Source organism: Microcaecilia unicolor, chromosome 2, assembly GCF_901765095.1.
Source record: "Microcaecilia unicolor chromosome 2, aMicUni1.1, whole genome shotgun sequence".
Classification (NCBI taxonomy): Eukaryota; Metazoa; Chordata; class Amphibia; order Gymnophiona; family Siphonopidae; genus Microcaecilia; species Microcaecilia unicolor.
In genome coordinates, this window is record NC_044032.1 from 24,623,215 (window position 1) to 24,640,768 (window position 17,554).

General features: G+C 46.4%; 1 protein-coding gene across 1 annotated transcript in view; it reads left to right on the forward strand.

The window, feature by feature from the left end:
- Positions 1 to 315: 315 nt before the first annotated feature.
- ARID3C (AT-rich interaction domain 3C) overlaps positions 316 to 17,554 on the forward strand; it is a 509,889-nt gene continuing 492,650 nt past the window's right edge. The window contains exons 1-2 of the mRNA XM_030192839.1: positions 316 to 354; positions 3,852 to 4,385. Of these exons, the coding sequence (XP_030048699.1) occupies positions 316 to 354; positions 3,852 to 4,385 (573 nt within the window). The remainder of the gene's footprint in view (positions 355 to 3,851; positions 4,386 to 17,554) is intronic.

A 17,554-nucleotide genomic window follows, 5' to 3' on the forward strand; every position in this document is an offset into this window, starting at 1 on the left:
AGGGTCATTCTCCGACTCTGCCTGCCACTTGTTGCAAAAAAAAAAAAAAAAAAAAAAGCCCAGGGCTGCAGGAAGCACAATAAAGAAAAAATAGTCGCCACGATGTCTTGTAATATTATACATACTTGGACGTGATCTTATCCGGGGCACGGGCAGCCTGCGTGGAGGAATAAAAGACGCAGATGTGGATTCGCTTTATTTGAGTTGAACGTCTATATATATATTTTTTATGATTATTTATCAAGGACGATCCACTTTTCTTTTCTTTTGCAAACACGCCGGTGGGAGAGAGGAGAGAGTGGGCAGGGAAGAAGCATGGTTGATAACTCCAGTGTAGCCACCAACTCGTCTTTGGTAAGGACTTGATCGCATTTCTTCCCCGGGGTTCGTTGTTGTATGAGCGGATCGCAGCTTTAACCCTCCCCGCCCCACCTCCTCCTTTATTCTCCTGGTTTTGAAAATATTATTATTATTGTTTTTGCCCCTCTGCAGGGCGGGGAGAGGGGACCGGTCGGACCATGTCCGGGAAAGAAAATAGCCCTAAAGTTTTTGCCTACCGGTGCCATTAGCGAGCGATAATACGACGTATATAAGACGCGCATAAGACAGAGAGGAGGTGGCATTTTCAAAAAGCAATAACCGAGAAATAAAACGGTAATCGCAGCTTTCTGTGAAAGTCTGGGGTCCCAGATCAACTTAAAAATAAAAGAAAAATTCGAGTGGTTGATGCTTTATTTTTTTTTGCGTAATAATTCTTTTTCCGCTTAATTCTCTGCGTCAGTTTTATTGTCTCAGTCTCTCCCCTACTCTTTTTCTTTCTTGTATTATTATTATCGTAATTATCATCTGCGATCGCTGACAAGAGTTTTCTCCGAGTGTGTGTGAGGCGGGGGGCTGGATCTTGGGGTGGGGGGATGGAGGGAGGGGTGCCTATTCGTCCCCCCCCCCCACACCGCCCACCCTGCTAGGCAAGTGCCTAGAAAGAAAATAAAAATCAAGGAATTAAACTAGCATGAAATAATAGGCAGATCTGTGTTCGTATTAGCAGCATCCTTAAACTGGGGGGGGGGGGAGGGGCAGCGTTTCTTTAGAATATTCTAATTTTATTTAATTTTTCAGAAGCGTTGTTATTTGCCTTCTCTGATCTGGGGAAGATATTCTCTAAGGGGCCCTTTTACTAAGCCCGCGGTAGGATTACCGCGCGCCAAATCGACCCTACCGCCGGGGTAGTCCAAGCGGTAGTTCCGAAGTTGGCACATGCAGTTTCCCGCGGTAGAAAATAATGTTCTATGCTGCTGCGAGGGGCGTTCCCGGCGGTAATCGGCAGCACAGCCATGTCACTGCGCGCTTGCCCGATAAGTGCACGAGTAGCGCGCGAGTCCTTACCGCCTTCTAAATGGCAGTAAATAGCCGCACGCTAATTTTGATAGCGCACGGCCATTTACTGCCCCATTTAATTTAAAAAAAAAAAAAAAGGCCTTTTCCCCGTCCAGCGCAGGCCATTTTTTTTTTACCGCGGCTTAGTAAAAGGGCCCCTTAAGTAACTTGTAGCTTTTCTCTGCGTTTGTGTGCGTTCTCCCTCCCTCTCTCCCTTTTTCTGTTTTTTCCTTTTTGTAAATGATTTTTGCCTTGATGTGTTTCCACTTGGACCCCGCCCCCCCCCCCCCCCCCCCAGGTCACTTTTTAAGAATTTATTACTTTTTAAACATTTATTTTTAATCGGTTTTAAACAGCTTCGCTTTATTTTTAAGCTAGAAAGAACAAAAAGCTTTGAAAGCCATCAGGTTCAGATACTGATAATTTATTGCAGGAAAAATGTTGGCGTTTCCTTGACGCTCCACATTCTCACCCGTTCTTCCCATTCTGCTTCTCTTTTTCCTCTTTCTTTTTTTGTTCCTTCTCTCAGACTGTTACTGTATCTTGTATTTTTCCAGTAATTTCTCTTCCATTTTTTTTCTGTTGTTTCTTTTTTTATAAATTTCATTCAGCTCTTTCTATTTCTTCAATGTTTGTTTCCATTCCCGTTGGCATTTCTTTCTTTATCTTTTCAGCGAATCCTCTTTTATCATCCCACTCTCTTTCCTGTTTTCACTTGTTATTATTTTCTTCAACTCCTTTCCTGTTTTTTAATCTTGGTGGGGGTCTTGTACAAAGGCGTGCTAGCGTTTTCTCTCTAGTGTTTAGTGCACGCTAGTGAGCTTGTGTGAAAGGGGCCCTATATTACTCTTTGCTGATTTGTTTAGTGTCTTCCATTTTTTTTTCCCCCAGCTTTTTTTCTTCCCCCATGTTTTTTATTGTCTTCTCTGTGTGCATTTTTAGTTTATTTCCATGTTTTCGTTTTCTTTGCTTTTCCGTCATTCCTTTTTTTTTGTTTGCTTTCCATTGTGTTTTCTTTTTTCTATCCACAGTATGTTCACTACTTAAGTTTTGGCTCATCTCCGTGTTTTCTTCTTTTCCCCATATTTGACTTTTTCCCATTTTCTCTTCTGTTGCATCATCGCTTTTCCTTGTAGTTCTTTCTAGTTTGCATATTCTCACTTTTACTTGTTCGTTCCTAATGTATTTCCTCTTTCCCCATTCCTATCTTAAATAACATATTTATCCTGTGCATCTTTAGTTTTCTCTTCCACCTGCTTTACCTGTTTTCCTTACTATCTTCTTTGCATATATTTTCTTTCCCTCTCTTTCCCATGTAGCTTCTTGGCTTTTTACGCATGCCATATTTTTTTTATCTTTTTCTCTGTATGTTAACTTCTGCCCTTCTCTGTTCACTCTTTTCCAGTGTTTTCCTTTTTTCTTTAACCTCTTGTTTTATCCTCCTCTTTAATTTCCATTTCTCAGGTACCCTTTACCTTCTATTTCCTCTGCTTTTCAGAAAAGCTTTCTTTTTCCCTTTTGTATCTTCTCAGTTTTTCATCCCGAAGGTCCGCTCTTTCCCTGTATTTTTTTTTTCCACTCTTAGGTCTGTCTGTATTTTCTTTCTTTAACACTGTTTATTTGAGTTCCACCCTCAGAATATTCATCTCCCTCAGTTTCCTGTTTTCATTCTATATTTTCTCTTCCCTCTCTCCGTCTTTTGTGTCTCTGCCATGTATATTCTCTCTTTCCCCCCCCCTGGCATCTGCTTTTTCCCTTTGTTCTTAGCCTAGTTTTTTTTTTTTACAGGGAAACTGGCCTTACAAGACCAGCGTGTCTGTGCTCTCTTGCCCCCTAAGTGTGTTTGTCTATTCTCCTTCCTAATAGACTGAATTCAGTTTCATTCAGATCTCTGCCCCAGCTCAGACTTTTCATGTGATCCTGAGATGGCCAACACTTAAAATCCCTCCTTCTCTAGTTTCCTACAGGAAAATAGGCCACTTGTCTTTCTTCTATCTTTGTTTTTTTTTTCTCTGTCTCTCACTTTTTTTTCCCTTTCCTCTACATTTCCTTTCTGTTTTCCCTTGTATGGGTAATTTTTTTTTATTCCCCCTATATTTCCTGCTTTTTCTACAGTTATCTTTTCTTTTCCCTGCAATTTTCAATTTTCCCTGCTGTCTTCCTTTCTCCTGTATTTGCTGTTTTCACTGCATCTCTTTTCCTTCTGTATTTTTTTTCTGATCACCCGTGTTTTTTCTCTCTCCGTATTCCCATTTCCCGTATTTTTGCTTTTTTTTTTTTCCTAGCATTTTCTCCTCCCTCCTATATTTCTTCTTTCTTTCCCCTCTCATTCTCCCATATTTCGTCTCTCTTCCCATATGTTCTGTTTCCTCTGTGTTTTCATCTTTTGTTTTTCTGTGCTTTTTCTCCCCTGTATTCTCCTCTTCGGTCTCTGTGTATCCATCCCTGATGCCCTGTTTTTCTCTTTTCTCTAGCAGGCTGTCTTCTCCCCCTCCTCCTCTTCCTCGCTGCCGCTGCTGGTGTCGGCCAGCTCTGGGGTGCAGCCCGGAGCAGGTGTTGGAGTCTCCACTGGGGGTGTTGGCTCAGGTCTGGGCTCAGGCATGAAGCTGGAAGCCGTGATGGAAAACCTACAGCGGCAGCAGGCGGCACGCCTGGCTCTAGAGGAGAAATTACGGCACGACAAAGAGCAGGAACTGCGCTGCTTGGTGGAGTCCCGCATCCACCAGCAGGCGCTGGCCATCCGCCACTATCAGGCGGCCGTACGGGCAGCAGCAGGGGAGACTTTGCAGCGTTCACGCCTGCCTCTTGTCCTGACCCGGGAGCCTGAGAATCAGGAGGAGGAGGAGGACGATGAGGAGGAAGATGAGGATGAAGAGGAAGAATTACCCCCATCTCCTCCTCCACAGCAGGGTCCGACTTCTCAAATGCTGTCTGGCCAGTCCCAAGGCCCTTCCCCTGCCCCACAACCTTCACACCATGAGTGGACCTATGAGGAGCAGTTTAAGCAGGTAGGATCTGGGGAATTGACTCTGGCTTGTGAAGCCCGAGGGCAGCCAGACAGCCCTATCCTGTGTGGAAAATGCAGTTATACACAAACACACATGCAAACTTAGTAATATACACATTCTCAGTCATAAATATATTTACATATGCCATCAAACCCTTATAAATTTGCAATCACACGCATACATACATTCTGAAATATACAGTCACACATGTGTTCACATGTCCTACCTGCACTTACATACAGTCGCACAAAGTATAAACCTGCAGTCACACACACACCAACATAATTGTGCAACTTCATGTCATTTCCACGTGCAAATATACATACATTACGACGCACAGCCAACCCTCACTGGAGACATTACCCCTTCCACCACATACATACATAAATGCAGGGCTACGTTATACATAGACTCACTTCAACACACATGTATATCTATGTGTATATACGTGCACTCACACATACACACATGTACATGCAGACACAGACTTTCACAGGTACATTTTCAAACAGTACTTAGACATTTGTTGCTGTGTCGGATGTGTAAAATAGGCATGTATGCAGGGCACACACAGTTTTACATGTAGAGAAAAAGGGGCGGGAAAGGGTATTCCGAGGCAGGACCCATTTTACCTCAACTCTATATCCATAGGAGCAGATATTGGACACTTGTATGTCTATCATATATGTTTGGGCTAGATGTGCCCAAAGCTAGGTGTTACCTTGAGGGCCCCTTTTACCAAGCTGTGGCAAAAGGGGGCCGGCCCTGACGGCGCGTGTTTTACACGCACGCCGAGGCCCCCTTTTACTGCAGCTGGTAAAAGGGAAGTCTAGCTTTCCTACAGGAAATGGCCATGCAATAAATAAAGCACTTGTTGCATGGCCATTTCGGGGGGGGGGGGGGGGGGGGGGGGCCTTACTGCCACCTCGGCGTTAACCCGGCGGCAGGGGCATAGCCAGACCTCGGCAGGAGGGGGGGCCAGAGCCCGAGGTGGGGGGGCACTGTTTAGCTGCCTCCCCCCCTCGCTGCCGCCGCCAACCGCCCTGCCGCCACAAACCCCAACCCCCCCCCCCCCCGCCGCTGCCACTTTGGATCGCCACCGCAACTCGCCCCCCCCGCCGCATCAGGTACCTTATTTGCTGGCGGGGGTCCCCAATCCCCACCAGCCGAAGAGTCTGCTTCAGCGCCGGTTGTCTCCGGTGCCTTCATTGTGGGATCATCTGTTTCTGTCGCCTTACGTCCTGCACGGGGCTACATGCACGGTGCAGGACGTAAGGCGTCAGAAACAGATGATCCCACAACGAAGGCACCGGAGTCTACCGGCGCTGAAGAAGACTCTTCAGCTGGTGGGGATTGGGGACACCCGCCAGCAAACAAGGTATCTGATGCGGGGCGGGTGGTGACAGCAGCAGGGGGGGGGGTCAAATGTAGAGGGGGCCAGGGCGTAATCTGCGGGGGCCCATGCCCCCATGGCCCCACGTAGCTACACCCCTGCCCGGCGGTAACTGCACTGCCCCATTACCACTGGGTACACTTCGGCGCTACAAAAAAAAAAATTTGTAGCGCCGGAAATGATGGAGCGCTAGGAGCGGGAAGTACTGCCGGGCTGCTGTGGTAGCCCAGCAGTACTTCCTGTATAGCGAGCAGTAAGCTTGCGTTGGGCTTACTGCTGCTTAGTAAAAGGAGCCCTGAGTGTCTGGCCCAAACACATTGCGCACTTACAGGTTCTCAGTATCAGTAGGTGCTTAAGGGGGTCTTTTACTATGGTGCGCTGGCGTTTTTAGCACATGCTAAAAATAGGCATTCGCTAAACGGTAAAGACACCCGTAGGAATGCATTTGCGTCTCTAGTGTTTAGCGCACGCTAAAAACGCCAGCACCCCCTAAGTGCACGTATATAATCCCAATTAATAAATGTACAGTAGGCATTTCATTGGCGCACACTGTCCCCCTTATTCTGTAACAGGGCGCTTTTGCATGCTTGAATTTATAGAATTATAGCACTTACAGCCCCTAATTCTGAGTGCAATTTCAAATAAAGATGACCGCTGACTGATTTCTGCAAATAGCGCATGAAGGGCTCTGTTTACTAAGGTACGCTGGCATTTTTAATGCGTGCGCAAACCGTGCAGGCGCCCATAGGAATATTGTGGGCGCCTGCACAGTTAGCGCGTGCTAATGGTTACCGCACGCTGAAAGCACTAACACGCCTCTAGCTCAGCTTAGTAAACGAGGCCTGTAGTTAGGTGCACAATTTCTTATCCAGTGCATGTAGTGTAGTAAATTTAAAACGAATTGTAGAAAATATTTCTTCACTCAACGTGTAATTAAACTCTGGAACTCGTTGCCAGAGAATGCGGTAAAGGCGGTTAGCTTAGCGGAATTTAAAAAAGGTTTGGACGGCTTCCTAAAGAAAAAGTCCATAGACCGTTATTAAATGGACTTGGGGAAAATCCACTATTTCTGGGATAAGCAGTATAACATGTTTTGTACATTTTTGGGATCTTGCCGGGTATTTGTGACCTGGATTGGCCACTGTTGGAAACAGGATGCTGGGCTTGATGGACCTTTGGTCTTTCCCAGTATGGCAATACTTATGTACTTATGAAGACTGGGGGGTATATGAGAGACTAGGAGAAGGGTGGGGGGTACATGAGAAAAAGAGAAAGACTGGATGAAGGTTGGGGGTACATGAAAGAGAGATAAGGTGAAGGTTGGGGAGGTACATGAGAGAAAAAGAAACTGGGTGAAAGCTGGGGAGTACATAAGTTCATAAGTATTGCCACACTGGGACAGACCAAAGGTCCATCAAGCCCAGCGTCCTGTTTCCAACAGTGGCCAATCCAGGTCACAAGATCCCAGAAAAGCTCAATACATTTTATGATGCTTAGCCCAGAAATAAGCAGTGAGTTTTGCCATGTCATGTTTTGTTCTATGGACTTTTCCTTTAGGAAGCCGTCCAGACCCTTTTATAACCCTGCTAAGCCTTTACCACATTCTCTGGCAATGAATTCCAGAGTTTAATTAAACGTTGAGTGAAGAAAAAGTTTCTACAATTCATTTTAAATTTACTACACTACATGCACTACACACACACACACACACACAATTGTTCACACATAACTATATATACACACAAACACGCACATTTACACATAAATACATACATAATTACACATAAATACACAATCATTCACACAGAAATGTATATACACAATTATTCACTCAAAAATACACACATTTACACATACACACACACATACTCATTCACATATAAATACACAAACATACATATAAACACACATAATCATTCACACAAATACAAACACATGCACACGTATAATCACTCACACATAAGTACTACTACTACTACTACTTAGCATTTCTATAGCGCTACAAGGCATTCGCAGCGCTGCACAAACATAGAAGAAAGACAGTCCCTGCTCAAAGAGCTATGTAATAAAAGTGAGCCAAGTATAGGACAATCAAGCCATTGTGACATCACTGATGAGGTTGGCTCTTATTGGTGGCCTGAGGCATTATGACATCACAATATTAGCTCTGGTTACAAGAGACTACTACTACTACTATTTAGCATTTCTATAGCGCTACAAGGCGTACGCAGCGCTGCACAAACATAGAAGAAAGACAGTCCCTGCTCAAAGAGCTTACAATCTAATAGACAAAAAATAAAGTAAGCAAATCAAATCAATGAATGTGTACAGGAAGGAGGAGAGGAGGGTAGGTGGAGGCATGCACAAACACAATTATTCATACATAACTACATACACACACACACAGTCATTCACACAGAAACACACACATACATGCACACACACAGTCACGTAAATAAACACATACAATCACATAGATACACACACATACATAAATACACATATACAGTCACACATAAATATACAAGTGCATGCACACAGTTTGTCTTTCTGGTTGTGTTTAGCGGTTGTTTATTGGTTCTGTTTGTTTTTTTGGTTGGAGCCTGGTTGTGTGTGTATTAGGGCTTGCGAGCTCAGATTGTCCCCTTACCCTTGGTTCCACGTTGGGCACAGTTGCAGGTCTGGACCTGGTTTCTGGGATTGGTCCTTGGTTGGTTTTGGAGACGAGGTACTTCACCCCCTCGTCTTAAGAGCTACTGCTAGGATGATGAAGCGTTTAGATGGAATTTCAGTTTGTTATTCATCCCTACCATTTCAACTTCTTCTCTCCCTTCCTCACTTGCCTATTGCTGGGACGCCTCTATGTTATTCCTTCTTAAAATGTAGCAGGGAGCTTGGGCTGAAGTTCTCCCTGCTTTGCAAAGGCCCCCACTGCTTAGTAATAGAAAATCCTCCGTCAGAGTGAGATTGTCACGTCGTTTCTGTGAGTTATGCTTTTTCACCTTGTCTTCAGGGCTACTACCCTACCTTAAATCACATCGGTGATGACAGACAGAGAAGGAAAGTACTGCCTTGCTGGTGACCAAGTGCACAGTGGGCGGTAATTGTCCACAAAACTTACTGATACGGGTGCTCTGTTTTCTTCTGGTGCTAGAGACGGTTTCAGAAGAGTAGCCAGGTTGAAGGTGCGGCGGGAGCGGACTTCCGCCGGCGCCTGTTTTAAAGGCGACACATTGCATAAAAAAAAATAGGCTCCGGCACCGGCGGAAGTGTGTTTGGGGGAGCGGCCGCTCCCCTGGTGCCCCCCTCCTAGCTACTCCTCTGGAAGGTTCCTGTCTCTTACTTGGTAATTGAAGTACCGTATTTTTCGGACCATAAGACGCACCTAGGTTTTAGAGGAGGGAAATAGGAAAAAAAAATTTTTCCTTTTTCCCTCCTCTAAAACCTAGGTGCTCCGGTGCGTCTTGTCCGAGTTCGGGATCGCCCTCCCTACTTACGTCACGCGATGTTCCCTGGTGGTCTAGTGACGTCGGGGCAGGAAAGAGCCCCCTCTTTCCTGCCCAGCGCGCTGCTCTCCGTCCTCCTGAATGCTGCCTGACGGTCTTGGCGAGATTCAAAATGGCCGCCGAGACTTCAATTCTCGGCGGCCATTTTGAATCTCGCCGAGACAGTCAGGAAGCAGTCAGGAGGACGGAGAGCAGCGCGCTGGGCAGGAAAGAGGGGGCTCTTTCCTGCCCCGACCACCAGGGAACATCGCGTGACGTAAGTAGGGGAGGGCGATCCCGAATTCGCTACCTTCGGACTATAAGACGCATCCCCCATTTTCCTCCCAAATTTTGGGGGAAAAAAGTGCGTCTTATAGTCCGAAAAATACGGTAATTCCTGTTATCAAGATTCATACACCACTGTCTTTCATCTGTGTAGCACTACACACACTGTAGTGCTACAGAAATGATAGTATTAACATTATCATAGCTGTTCAGTGAATGCTCAGTCACCTGCATTCACTCACGGTTGAAAAGTGTTTACGTAACACCGTCGCTTGATTCAATTCTGTGGGGGGGGTTTGGGTGTGCACTAGTGGAATTAATCTTGAAGGTTTGATCTGATCGGGATAAAGAGAAGCACCATTACAACCAGAGGGAGGGAGCTTCTAACTTTTATTTCAGGTGAGGGGAGGCTGCGAATCTTTTCTGCCCAGTGGTGATTTTCGTGCCAGATCACTGACCTGGAGCTTGGTGAGCGTGCTTTCTGAGGCGCAATGCACGGCTGTTTCTGACACCCACTATACTGAAAATTAAACGCAGTCACACTGTCTTTTGTGGAAAATGATTTAATGGCCCTGCAACCCTCTTGCATAACAGAGAACACTTCAGTCACCGCCTACTGCTTAGCTTGGCAGTGCCCGGCTTGCTTGGTACTTTGCATGGTAATTCGGGCTGCCAGCTGGCTCCAGTTTATTTATTTTGTTTTTCAGGCCAATCCAGTCTTGGTTTTACCCTATTGAATGTTCTGATTTCCCTAAGAAAACTAGGGCTGAATGCAGTGAAGCAAAACCGGGACTGGATGGCAGAGGGGACCAGTGGTACCAGCTGCCAACCTCCTTCTTTACATAGTACATGACGGCAGAAAAAGACCTTCACGGTCCATCCAGTCTGCCCAAGAAGATAAATTCATATGTGCTACTTTTTTATTTGTACTGTCCTCTTCAGGGCACAGACCGTATAAGTCTGGCCAGCCCTATCCCGCCTCCCAACCCCCAACCCCGCCTCCCACCACCAGCTCTGGCACAGACTGTATAAGTCTGCCCAGCACTATCCCCGCCTCCCAACCACCAACCCCGCCTCCCACCACCGGCTCTGGCACAGACTGTATAAGTCTGCCCAGCACTATCCCCGCCGCCCAACCACCAGCCCCGGCACAGACCGTATAAGTCTGCCCAGCACTAGTCCGCCTCCCAACTACCAGTCCCGCCTCCCACCACCAGCTCTGGCACAGACTGTATGTCTGCCCAGCACTATCCCCGCCTCCCAACTACCAGTCCCGCCTCCCACCACCACCTCTGGCACAGACCGTATAAGTCTGCCCAGCAGTATCCCCGCCTCCCACCACCAACCCCGCCTCCCAACACCAGCTCTGGCACAGACTGCATAAGTCTGCCCAGCACTATCCCTGCCTCCCACCACCGGCTCTGGCACAGACCGTATAAGTCTGCCCAGCACTATTCCCGCCTCCCAACTACCAGTCCCGCCTCCCACCACCACCTCTGGCACAGACCGTATAAGTCTGCCCAGCACTATCCCCGCCTCACAACTACCAGTCCTGCCTCCCACCGCCAGCTCTGGCACAGACCGTATAAGTCTGCCCAGCAGTATCCCCGCCGCCCAACCACTAGCCCCGGCACAGACCGTATAAGTCTGGCCAGCCCTATCCCCGCCTCCCAACCCCGCCTCCCACCACCAGCTCTGGCACAGACCCTGTAAGTCTGCCCAGCACTAGCCCCGCCTTTATTTTTATTTGTTGTAGTTTGGGGATAGAGGAGTGGGTAGCAGGGGCGTAGCCAGACCTCGATGGGGGGACGGGACATTTTGGCCCGCCTCCCCGCCACCACATGATAGTACCTTTGCTGGCGGGGGTCCCTAGAACCAATTTGGAGGGGCCCGGGCCCTCGTGGCACCCCGTAGCTATGCCACTGGTGGGTAGAAATTGCAACCACAAAGACACATGTTCCCTTTTTTTTCTGCTGGTGTGAAACTCTCGTCCTTGTAACAGGTGAAGGGTCCGGCTTGGGACCCCGATTGGACAGCGTGTGGCAAGAATGTTCTCTGTTTTCTTGAGGAGAGGGGAGGGGGAAGCCTTGTTTTCTGTGTTCACTTTCCCTCACTGTGTGGCATTGCAGGAACATATATCTTGTTTTTGTTATTGGTTAAATTTCATTGAATCAATAAAAATAATTGCACTGAAAAAAAACAAAAAAAGGAAGAAGGGGTTGAGCTCAGGTGGGTAAAATTCAGAGCATACTGATTCTCTGGGATGATATAGGACCGGCGTTAGGGGTGGGCAAACGGGGCAGTTTAAGGGGGGGTCTCAAATCTGTCTGAAGTTGAAAGAGAGATTTATTTATTTATTTATTGCATTTGTATCCCACATTTTCCCACCTATTTGCGGGTTCAGTGTGGCTTACAATACATTGTATTGATGGAAGTACAATTTGTTACAACTCGATTATGGTTACATTGTGAGGAGTAAAGTGAAAACAAAGTCTACGTATCGCAAGGGGAATAGAACCATGGAACAGAACAATGGAATAGTGGAAGAACAATGGATACTGATAGGATTACAGAACAATAGCTAGAGAACGTTTGGTTGTTACGTTTTTACCTGTAGATTAAGGTTTGAGTGTGTTAGAATTTCGGGGGATAAGAGTATAAATGAGTATGTATTGATGCAGTATTAGCAGTATGCGTGGGCTTCATGTGTTTTAATCCTTTCGATAGATTTTTTCGAAGAGATAAGTCTTCAGTGATTTGCGGAAGTCGGTCAGCTCGTAAGTCGTCTTCAGGTTGCGTGGTAGTTTATTCCAGAATTGCGTGCTCATATAAGAGAAGGTAGATGCGTGTAGCACTTTGTATTTTATGCCTTTGCAATTTGGGAAGTGGAGGTTAAGGAAAGTTCGGGATGATCTTTTAGCGTTTCTGCAAGCAAGCTTTGAGGCCTCCCCCTCAGCTTCTGCCCTGGACCCCATCAAGTCTAGCACCGGCCCTGGGATGATGTTATGCCAGTTGAAAAGATCTGTCCCGTCTTGTGCACGCCGGTACTTCTGGTGGGGACGGGTACAAGTAACTTATTTCCGTTACTCGTACCCATCCCTCAAAGTACTGCTGCATTCTGGTGAAATTGGCTTAATATGGCAGGAGGGTAGTTTGGACAGAGCATTGAACAATAACTGTAAACCTAGGAAATTATGTGACATCAACTTTCTCCATAACAATTATTTATACCTGTACAGGGTGATGATCAGCCACAAGAGAGTCTGGCATACGGTCCTGTCTAACGTGTCGGAAATGTGCGTACAGCTAGTCCGGGGGGGGGGGGGGGGGGGGGGGTTGATGGGCCAGGTAGTCGCTTCAGCTGTGTGACAAGTTTCCCAATAGGGTGAAAAGACAACATTATTATCCTTCACGTAGGCATACAGTGGTTAACAAATATAATTCTCTATACAGGTACTCGTACGTAATGGACTCGCAATCTAGATAGTATGGGGCCGATATTCAAGACTGCGGGAGTTAGACTGGCTTAACTCTCGTGGTTGGTGCTAAGCCTGGATATTCAATTGGGTGACCGGCATTGAATATCTGGTTTATTTTTTGGGTGGTTTGAAGATAACCGGCTAAATCAGACTTAGCCGGTTATCTTCAAACCAGCCAAAGATAGAACCAAGTTTTCAAACGGCCAAATACGACCGCGAAACCTGGTTTAAAAATTGGTGGATAGCTGGTTATATTGTGTGATATAACCGGGAATCCGCTAACCGGGGATATTCAGCGGGGGGGACAATCCCCTGCTGAATGTCAGCGGAGAGGCAGTTAAACACTATTTAACCGATCAACAGCCGTTCTGGCTGGTTAAACAGCGCTAAATATCGGGCAGTATATATATGGTACCTGTGGCAGTGGAGGGCTGAGGGTGGTCTTTTACTAAGCTGCGGTGGTGTCTTTAGCTCGCGGTAGAAATCAGCTGGCGGTAAGTGCTGAGACGCCCATTATATTCCTGTGGGCGTCTCACTGTTGACTGGCAGCTGATTTCTACCGTGAGCTAAAAATGCTACCGCGGCTAAACCCCTTCGAGAAAAGCTGCACTGGCTCCCAGTCAAAGAACGGATCATCTTCAAAATCTGCATTTTGCTCCACAAAATCATCTACGGCCAGGGGTGTGCTGGTAAATTGTTAACAGGGGGCTCTCTCTCTCGCCAGCAAAGTAAAAGAGAATTCAGGAGGGGCCCAAGCCCACATTTTGGGATCCATTTGTTAAAGTAGCCATGGAGAACCAGCTCCCAAAATTCTTAAAAACTTAACAAATGGCTCTCGAGAGCCTGTGAGAGCCTGCTCCAGCACACCACTGTCTACGGCGTAGTCCCAGGATACATGACAGACCTCATAGATCTACCACCTAGAAACAGACTCGGATCAGCACGATCGTACCTAAACCTACATTACCCAAACTGTAAAGGGCTAAAATACGAAACAACTTATGCATCTAGTTTCTCCTACATAAGCGCACAACTATGGAATGGACTCCCGCATGCTGTGAAAACAATACATGACCACCTAAACTTCAGGAAATCATTAAAAACCCACCTCTTCAAAAAAGCCTATCCCACCGATCCAACATAAACCCCCACACCCAGCAACACAACATAATCAATTTACTATCCTCCTTCCCCTCGACCCCTAACCTCTGATTCACTTCTACCTCTTTTGACCACAACATAATCTTGTATTTATTATCAGCCGAAACGGCAAACGCCGTTACGGTATTTTGTAAGCCACATTGAGCCTGCAAACAGGTGGGAAAATGTGGGCTATAAATGTAATAATAAATAAATAAATAAAAGTCCCCCTGACGCCTTTTCAAGGGAATAAATGAGCGTTCCTCTTATAATACGCATCGCTGTCTCGTGTCCATTGCTGTCTTTATCACACGCATTTTTTTAGTCTGGGCTCCATATACGGAATCCAGGAGAAAGGGTGTGCACTATTTATGACACGCAAAAATAAACACATATATATTATTTTTCCTGTCATTTTTTTCATTTAAAAACATCCTCCAGCAGTGTGAGGAAGGTCATTCCAAATGAATGCACATCCCTACTGTGTATTAAGCTATGAAGCAGAAAATACAGAGGTGGATTTCTCACTTTCCCTGCACCCGAAAAGCAGCCCAATATATGGATACAGGGAAGCTGCTGCGGGTACTTAACACCTTCAACTGTCCCTTTGTCGGGTTTAGTGGCCCGGGTGTCACTCAGGCACATCTATCAGGAAAAAAGTCATTTCGCTGTGCAGCTGCATCCAGTGGACCAAAACTGTCACTCCTTAGTTTTTTTTTTTCCAACCCATAAAGAAACAGACAAAAGAGCCATGTGTGCATCAGAAAAAGTAACCAGGGGAAGATAAAATTAGAAAACAGCATTCTGCAAGTGTTAACTGCATTTGTAGAAAGAGACTCCTTAACAGGGTGAGGGTGGGAGACCTTTCAAAGAAGAATTCGAAGACCTCTAATCTGACGTGAGGCTTTTGAAGATGTTAAAGCTCCTTCCACAGCTACAAATCTGGGGGGCATTGAGCTAAGTGGATTTTCATCGGAGCCACACGCAGCAGACGTTACGCTAATATATGTAATCAAACCAGCTGCGCCGTGGCTATGTTGTTATATCTTCGTAGTGCAGTGGAACGTCAATCGTCTCATCAAATGTACAACTCCACTCAACTGAAAAACTGTAAAGGGTCTAGTGTAGTGACCTCAGAAGTGCCACGTCTGGTACTATTCTTGTACTACGACTACTACTTATCATTTCTATAGCGCTACTAGACGTACACAGCGCTGTACATTTGGACATGAAGAGAGAGGCCCTTCTCGACAGAGCTTACAATCTAATTAGGACAAACAGGACAAATAAGGGATATTGACAAAGAGTAGCAAGATTCCAGAATCCCAAAGAGTAGCAAGATTCCAGAATCCCGATGACTACTACTACTACTTATCATTTCTATAGCGCTACTAGACGTAAGCAGCGCTGTACACTTGAACATGAAGAGACAGTCCCTGCTCAACAGAGCTTTCAATCTAATTAGGACAGACAAACAGGACAAACAAGAGATAAGGGAATATTAAAGTCAGGATGATAAAATAAGGGTTCTGAACAAGTGAATAAGGGTTAGGAGTTAAAAGCAGCATCAAAAAGGTGGGCTTTTAGCTTAGTTTTGAAGACGACCAGAGATGGAGCTTGAGTACCGGCTCAGGAAGTCTATTCCAGGCATATGGTGCAGCAAGATAAAAGGAACAGAGTCTGGAGTTAGCGGTGGAGGAGAAGGGCGGAGTTCCCGGGGAGGAATGTAGGGAGAGATGAGAGTGGAGAGGTACTGAGGAGCTGCAGAGTGAATGCACTTATAAGTCAATAAGAGGAGTTCGAACTGTATGCGGATGCTTTACATATATTAGTGAATCAAACGTACAACTCCATGCAACTGAAAAACTTTAAAGGGTCTGGTGTTCTGACCTCAGAAGTGCCATGTCTGGTACTATTTTTGCACTATGACGAATTAGACACCACAGTCGTCATCAGTCGTCACCACCTCCCTATGTCTTTAAGTACATTTTAAAGGTATTTGTTCTCATGTTAAGAAAACATTTTGTGCTCATCTGAACTAATGGCGTTTTTCTGTAGTGTCGGATGTTACTTCCCCTAAGCCGATGCAGCAGAAAAGCGCCACTAGTTCAGATGAGTACAAAAAGTGTTTTCTTAATATAAGAACAAATTACTTTAAAATTTATTTAAAGACGTAGGGAGGTGGTGGCGACCGATGACGATTGGTGCCTAATTCGTCATGGTAGAAGAATAGTTACCAGACATGGCACTTCTGAGGTCAGTAAACCAGTGACATAGGAAGGGGGGGGTGGGGCGGTCCGCCCCGGGTGCACGCCGCTGGGGGGGGGTGTCGTCTCCGTTGGTTCCTTGCTCCCTCTGCCCCGGAACAGGTTACTTCCTGTTCCGGGGCAGAGAGAGCAAGGAACCAAGGGAGCCGACGCAGCTCCCAGCGACGTGGGCTCGGGGGTGGATTGGCCCTCCCGCCCGCCCTGCGCTGCCAAAGTAAGGTAAAATGCGCTCCGAGGGGGGGGGGGTGTGCGCCGGAGGAAGGGGGCACGCGCCGAGGGGGGGGCATCGCGCTGCACCCGGGGGGGTGCGTGGCGGCGACCCGCCCCGGGTGCCAGCCGCCCCCGCTACGGCACTGCAGTACACCAGACCCTTTAAAGTTCTTCAGTTGCATGGAGTTGTACGTTTGGTTCACTAATATATGTAAAGCATGTATACAGCACAGATAGCTGAAAGGATCTTCATCAGAGCCCCAAGCAGACATCACAGTGATATATGCAGACCATTAAACAGAAAAATGAAGGCAGATATACGGCCTAGCTATCCGTTTGTTTGTTAGTTACATTTGTATCCCACATTTTCCCACCTATTTGCAGGCCCAATGTGGCTTACATAGTACCGTAGAAGCGATCGCCAATACCGGTTAAAACAAATACAAATTGAGGTTGTGGTAAAGCAAAGTTCATGTGTGACAGACACATTGGGGAATCGTAAGAAGAGTTAAGTTTATCGGATGAAAGGGGGTTACCACTGTTTCATCTGCTACGAACTGCTGAGGATTTTTAGTACATAAGTACATAAGTAATGCCACACTGGGAAAAGACCAAGGCTCCATCGAGCCCAGCATCCTGTCCACGACAGCGGCCAATCCAGGCCAAGGGCACCTGGCAAGCTTCCCAAACGTAGATACATTCTATACATGTTATTCCTGGAATTGTGGATTTTTCCAAGTCCGTTTAGTAGTGGTTTATGGACTTGTCCTTTAGGAAACCGTCTAACCCCTTTTTAAACTCTGCTAAGCTAACCGCCTTCAACTCTTTCTCCGGCAACGAATTCCAGAGTTTAATTATGCGTTGGATGAAGAAAAGTTTTCTCTGATTTGTTTTAAATGTACTACACTGT